The 7522-nt window shown below is 38.7% G+C and overlaps 1 protein-coding gene across 3 annotated transcripts in view; it reads right to left on the reverse strand.

Annotated features, from left to right (window-relative positions):
• mtss1 (MTSS I-BAR domain containing 1) overlaps positions 1 to 7522 on the reverse strand; it is a 745180-nt gene that overhangs the window by 684831 nt on the left and 52827 nt on the right. For all 3 annotated transcript variants that reach the window (XR_013932956.1, XM_080424950.1, XM_080424949.1), the window contains exons 4-5: positions 4174 to 4258; positions 2873 to 2964 (exon numbers count right to left, since the gene is read on the reverse strand). Coding sequence is in view for 2 of the 3 variants with exons in the window: in XM_080424950.1 (XP_080281076.1) it covers positions 2873 to 2964; positions 4174 to 4258 (177 nt within the window). In the remaining variant the exon portion in view is untranslated. The remainder of the gene's footprint in view (positions 1 to 2872; positions 2965 to 4173; positions 4259 to 7522) is intronic.

Consider the following 7522-nt stretch of genomic DNA (forward strand, 5'->3'; position numbering starts at 1 on the left):
CCCCTTTTTTATAACACAGTTGCTTTTTGGTAACTTGTAACATTTTGATTTAACCCATTAAGGCCTGATGTTCCGATTCTACAAATGTCTTCTAAATCCTAACTGTTTTCTGAAAAACTTGTGTTGCTATATCAGTGGTTCTCAAACTTTTTCATGTCAAGGACCTCCAAAATTATCTGACTCCCATCTGAAAATGTTTTGTTCAGAAGCAAAGATTTGAGTTAAACATTTTTGCTTTAAAAATACATACGGTATACATTCAAAGATTTGCAAATATTTTCACAATTTTTCACAAATATTTTTTAATAGCCAAAGCATATAATAATAGTTAAGTGGTTACACAGATGCGTTCCCGGTTTTAATGTATTCAATGTTAATTTTCTCACACGCAATTCCTCTGGATTAGTGTTCTTCAAGAGGGGGTCCTCAGAGATACTACAGGGGGTCTACCAAATCTTTGTGTGATGGGGAACATTAGCCGAAAACAGCAGATCTACAAGCTCACAACGCCATTGTGAGCTTATACATCGGCTTGTAGATCGGCTATTTTCGGAGAGTCGGTGTGGAGGGAAAAAGAGCAGACCAAGTACAGAGCCAACGGTCAAGTTGATTAAATATTGACGGTTTAAAAGGTTAACTGTCTAAAAATACACATTAACGTGAATCCAACATATTAATAGAAAAGACAATGTGTGTCAAACAACTCTATGAAGCTATCTATGAAATTGATGAAAAAGTTTAATATGCAACAAAAATACAATATGTAGTGGGGGGGGGGGGGTGTCCCTGCTTCATCTCTCTCTCAGCTAAGGCGTCCTTGGCGTGAAAAAAAAATTCAGACACTATCCACTGTGTCAGACCGTGGGAGGTGAAGTGAGTCTACATTGTGTCACACTTACATAATGTGTGATGGGAGAGTTATGACCGGGGACAATGATTTACCTCCACACAACTACACACATACAACAAAGGATGAAAGTGGTGACACGTTCTTGAGTTGACATAAGAGAAAACATGGGGTAGGGCTGCAAATATAGATTATTTACCTTCCCGTAATCTCCAAAAATGTCACATAAATGACGTGGAAAAAGTACTCAAATGTTTTACTTAATTAAAAGTATCAATACTGCAGTGTAGAAGTACTCTGTTACAATTAAAAGTCCGGAATTAAAAATTTACTTGAGTGAAAGTACAAACGTATTGGTATCAAAATGTACTTAAAGTACCAAAAGTAAAAGTACTAAAACGTTTGAAAATAGCAGATCTACAATCTCACAACGCGTCGCGATGCAACGCGTTGTGAGCTTGTAGATCGGCTATTTTCAAATAGCCTGGGTATAAAACAGGGCTAAAATGGTTAATGTATGTATTATAAATTAATAGTTTATATCTGCAAAGTAACTACCGTAGTAACTAAAGTTTCATATAATTGTAGTGGAGTAAAAGTGCAATATTTGCCTCTGAGATGTAGTGGAGTAGAAGTAAAAGTACTGAAAATTGGAAGTACTCCAGTAAAGTAAAAGTACCTCAAAATTGTACTTAAGTATAGTACTTAAGTAAATGTACTAAGTTACTTTACACCACTGAATTTATGTGACATTTCAAGTTGTGTAGCTCTGATTCACACTTTGAACAAACAATAACGCATTATAAGTGCTATTATAATGCATTATAATGTCTTTATAAACACATTATAACACTCATTATGAATGTTTATAATCTTGCCTAACAACTCATAATAAAGTTTATGAAGTTTTTATTTTTATTATTATATATATTTTTTTAAATAAACCTCTGGCACACGATGTGTTAAGTGTTGCTCAGCGGAACAGCACATTATAACTACCAGGTAACAATTCACTTAAATGCCGGGTCTATAATGCATCATAATTGCATTTATAATGCATTATAAATGCACTTATGAGGCTTCATAAAACTTGTTATAAATGTTTATAATTATGCATAACTTATATGTGCTGTTCCACTGAGCTTATAATGCATTATGACCAGCATTTATAATACTTCATAAACCTCGTCACAAGTTGTCATACATGATTATAAACATTTATAACGAGTGTTATAATGTCTTATGAGCGCATTATAAATGCACTTATATTGCATTATAGACCCAACTCTAAAAGAGCACTTACAGGTGGCTGCAATTCAAAACTGGCCCCTGTAAAAGTCAAAGCCTACCACCCCCCTCTAACCTCATGTTATATGTACTTGTTTTTGTTTTCAAACTGTTTATATGCTGTTTTGCATAATAGTGTGTATTTGTCTGTCATTAATGTTTTGATGAATTGAGTACAAAGGACCCCAATGGAATAGGCTTTCTTGGGTTTAAAATCCTCTTAGCTGACCTTGTATTGAACTGCACTTTCCTGTGCTTTTTTTCTGCAAACTGCTAATAAAGTATTCAATCAATCAATCAAACCTGAATATTCAGTCTTACCAAACATACATTTCCGTCCCTATTTTGTAACCCAGTCATAGGAACACGTGACTGGTTATGTGCTCACCGGTCGTGAGCCCATACTAAGCTAACTGCCGGAGAGTTAGGATTTAATTCCCTTTCACAATAAGAGGCACAAATCTTGGCGTTTCACAAGGTTGTTTTGCAAGGATGAAGCATGCTGCGCGAGCATGCAGGAGGGGGTGGGGCATACATACAGTATAACATTGTTGCAGAAACCTTACATTTATTTCGTTTTTTCGTTAATTAATGCCCTACTGTAATCATTTTGACACGGTCACTTGGATGTGTGTATATCGTTAGTATAGCAAGTATAGCAATACAAACGTGTGTGTGTGTGTGTGTGTGTGTGTGTGTGTGTGTGTGTGTGTGTGTGTGTGTGTGTGTGTACCGTACCTTTAGCATGGTCTTTGTCCAGCTGACTGGTGACCTTCTTCCATTCCTCTATCTTCAGCTCTAATGGAGAGATGAGACTGTCTGATAGAGATCTGACACAAACAGAGAGACAATTCATTATTTGGTCTACAGTTTGTACAGGTGTTCAAACCATTGGTTCTCAAAGTGGGGTACGGGGACCCCCAGGGGTCCTTGAGGGAGTTCCAGGGAGTCCCCAGCTAAATGATGGATGGTTAGGAACTAAATGGACCCTTATGGGTCTGTAACTCTGACAGTATACAAATGGAACCAAATGGACGCTAACGGGTAAGTTTACACTCTCAAACCTAAATTAACATTGATTTTACAATATAAATTGGGGTCCCAGAGCTAGAAATACCATTAAATGGGGGTCCGTAGCCTAATACAAGTCAAACTGGGGGTCCTTGAAATTAAAATGGTTGAGAATCACTGCTAGAGCCGTCCAAAAAAAATCTTCTGTTATGGGGATCCCTGCCTGGCACATCTTTTCAAATGGGGGTCCACGGGCTAATAAGTGTCAAGTTGGAGGTCCTTGACATGAAAAAGTTTTGAGAACCACTGGTTTAAACGTTCACATTTAAGCACATTGCAGGTTCTGTCAGCATCTTGCAGTTTCAGTGAAGTAATGTAAATTATATAGGTGCACTACTATACTGTACACTACTAACTACTACAGTATACGTATATTGGCCGATTCCTACCATAACCCATTAAAACCGGGAAAGCATCTGTGTCATTTTAGATTTTTGCGTTGGCTATTAAAAAATAGCAGATGTACAAGCTTGTACGTCTGCTATTTTGTATTTGGCATTTGTGGAATCGGCCTCAGGTCTTAATGGGTTAAAGCGAAAGGCAAAAAAGGTGGAAGTTTAGAAAATGTGTGGGGTGAACCAAAAACTTTTTTTGGGGGGGGAGGGTTGGGAAGGCTATACCTTCTGAGGAAGACTTGGTTAGTTAGTCTGTACGTTAATCATGCAATAAAGCTTTTGACTGGGAGCCCTGCCAGGACCTGTTATGTTAGAATTGCCTGTGATTTGTGTTGGTCCTGCACCTACAGTACCCTCCAGTGGATGTGTCGGCTCTATTCTCTTTAACGCTGGTCTAAAGCAATGCTGTGTTCAATCAGGTCAGTGTGTCAGGAGGAACACTGCTGATCTACAAGACCTCAGTGTGTGTCTGTGTCTGTGTGTGTGTGTGTGTGTGTGTCTGTGTCTGTGTCTGTGTCTGTGTGTGTGTGTGTGTGTGTGTGTGTGTGTGTGTGTGTGTGTGTGTATACATACGTGGTGAACAGTTTGAGCTTGGACTCGATGCTGCGGTGTCTCATACACATCCTGGTCAGTGCTGAGCCGATCTCCTTGGTGGCTCCTGGACACACACAAAAAAAACAAAACACAGATGTTTTATTCAACTCATATCACGTCACAGCCATACAATAATCATGTACTATATCAAGGGTATTCAATGTTTGGTTTTTTTTTCAGGACAAGGACCCCTTAGCAGAGAGAGAGATGAAGCAGGGACCCCCCACTACACGTTGTATAAAATTGTCTTTTTCATTGATTTCATAGATAGCTTCATAGACTTGTTTGACAGCACTATCCATCAGGGTTGTATGTTCATGTTTTTGTTAATGTGTATTTTCAGACATTAAACCAATTAAACTTTCAATACCTAGTCAAAGTTGACCTTTGGCTCTGTACTTGGTCTGTGTGTGTGTGCACAAACAATGTGTGCCCTCCAGCTCACACTCGCTCACTACATACTTATTACTTAACCCATATTATAACATTGAATAATCCCCCCCCCCACGCACGCGCACACGCACACACTTCAGGGTCAGAATCTTATTGAAACACTGAATACAGGGGTTAATAGAAAGGTCTAGCTGTTGTCCACAACACTCTGCAAATCAATACAATCAGCCTATGTATGGAAAATAATGTTGTAAGACTATGGGGAAAACAGAATGAACCAACCTAACCCTGGCAATACACCAAAGAAACCAAAGTACACTATGTATATGTAACGCCCGGGATTCAAACCCGGGTCTGCCGCACAGGAAGGTACACTAGAGCCAATCATCTTATCCACTAGCCTAAGAGGGAATCATTGATTCAACTGAACTTTAATACAAAGTTAACCGATAGATTTGCCAGGTGTGAAAGTAAGTACAGAGACTATTTTAAGGCTTAACCACTGAAGCCCTATATATATATATATATATATATAAAAATAGAGTGAAAATAGCTACCGTGAAAATCTACACGCTGTGACGTGTTGTGAGCATTTAGATCTGCTATTTTCACTATTTCTGACAATTTCTAACAATGTATTTTATGTCATTTGTACAATACTTGTACAAGTATTTACTTGAGTACAGTATATACTTTGTCCACCACTGCACACGGTCAACATATCAAAATCTGAGAGCAACACAAAAGATAGGAGAGACACACACACACACAGTTCCATGCAGGAGTGATTTGCCACACCCAGGTATGAGGAATGGATTCAACGTTAAGGTGTGTCAGAGGTATGTTTGTTTTATACACTATTTTTATTCACCTCGCCCTCTCTGGTGCTCTGTGTTCAATGGTCAAAGTCAACACGCACGCACACACACACACACACACACACACACACACAGAGTAATATACAAACACCCACGACAAACTGGTAAACCATCTGTGTCTTACACCTTAAAAAACTGAAAGCGTTGCCACAGCGTGTGTGTGCTTGTACATGTGCATATGTACAGTGTGTGTGTGTGTGGTTGCTTCTGAGAACAAATCATTATAAAACCCAAACAGTGTTGTGCAAAGGTGTAAATATTCATTTAGTGTATTACTGGATGACTCACAGGGTGTGTGTGTGTGTGTGTGTGTGTGTGTGTGTGTGTGTGTGTGTGTGTGTGTGTGTGTGTGTGTGTGTGTGTGTGTGTGTGTGTGTGTGTGTGTGTGTGTGTGTGTGTGTGTGTGTGTGTGTGTGTGCGCGCTGTGCGTGCGTGTGTAGGGCGTTGTCCATTCTGCTGTTCAGACATGTCCAATCAACCTCTCAGGGTGTCGCTTTTCTACATCACTATGCATGTCAGTGCCAATGGTTGTGAATCCTGCTAGTTATCGTACACTGTCTCTTTGTGACCACAAGAACTAAGTGAACCATACACCATTGAAGGTTTCATGACATGCTGGTTTTACAACACATTAAATGTCTGTATCATGGTCCTTCAAATGTGTATTAAAAAGTTTTAACCGAAAAATCCACTCCAGTGAGCTATGGCAGGTTTTTTTCTCTCTGTGTTCTGAGGCCTTTTCAGCTGCAATGAAAGAAAAACCTATTAGCCTGTGGGTGTCGCTGTTAAGGGATTTTGCCTGTCAATCATCGCCTCTGCTTCACCCCACCAAAGGAGAAGGAGGGGCGGGGAGGGGCGGGGCAGGGGAGGAGAGGGGGGCGGGATTAACGGACTGTGATATTAAAGTCCAAGCACTTTTCTGAGCCTAATTATTCAATTATTCAAACCCCAGACCACAGAAAATCCACTGACGTTCAGTTTTTTGGGTGGTAATTGAGGTCAGAAAGCCAAAAAAAATACTAAAATAGAAATTTTATGTCATGAAACCTTTAAAACACACTCACCGCCAAAGGGAGAATTCTCCCCTTTTCAGTCAATGGTCTTTACCGCCAAAGGGGAGAATTCTCCCCTTTTAATTATTATTTTTTATTTTGTTTTTGAATTCCTAAAATGTTTCTCTAATTTTTGAGTATAAATTTATAACCCTAACCCTAACGAATTAATTACATTTAATTAAATTAATTAAAAAAAAATTATTCACTTCAATGTTAAAAAATATTTTTTTAATTAATTCAAAAATGTTCTATAAAAAAATGATTAAAAACTCTGGCAGTGGGTGATTTTATTATGAAAAAACTTTGGCGGTGAATGTGTTAAACATAATTGTTGTCGGGCAGAAACCTCTCATCTCCTTATTAAATTTTTTTAAAAACTTTTGTGTTTTTTCGTAAATTAACGGCCTACTTGATCATACTACAGCGTCACATTAAAGTATCAAAAGTAGCACATGTGCAAGCTCGAAACGCGGCGTGAAGCGGCGCATGTCGAGCTTGTAGATCTGCCAATTTCTGATTAGTATCAGTTTTGGACGAATGTACCACCCAAATATGGCATGTCAGAGGGTCCGTCCCCCAGGGGTCAATACTAAGCCCACTCCTTTTTGCGCATCTACACCAAACATCTTCGCCAAAAATAGCCTATCCACGACAAGCTCACCAAGTGTCGCAAATGCAATGACCCCAGAATAGGTCGCTAGGTTTCCTGTGTTATCTATTAATTTATTCATCCATATATTCATATTCATCCATATATCCATATTCATCCATATATCCACAACTGAGGCCGATTGTAAAAATGCCTTCTAAATCCTAAACAGTTTTCCGAAAGACTTGTGTTGCTATATACAGTATATTGCTAAAATCTAAAATGAAACCGATGCTTTCCCGCATTGAATGGGTTAACCAATATTGTTCTTCACTTTATGTTCAGACAATCTAATTCCTGAACATTGTCTTTCATAAGTGTAATTGCGCTTGGTTTGGAAACTCACGTAATGT

Source organism: Gymnoscopelus braueri (genome assembly GCF_963280865.1).
Source record: "Gymnoscopelus braueri genome assembly, chromosome: 3".
NCBI lineage: Eukaryota > Metazoa > Chordata > Actinopteri > Myctophiformes > Myctophidae > Gymnoscopelus > Gymnoscopelus braueri.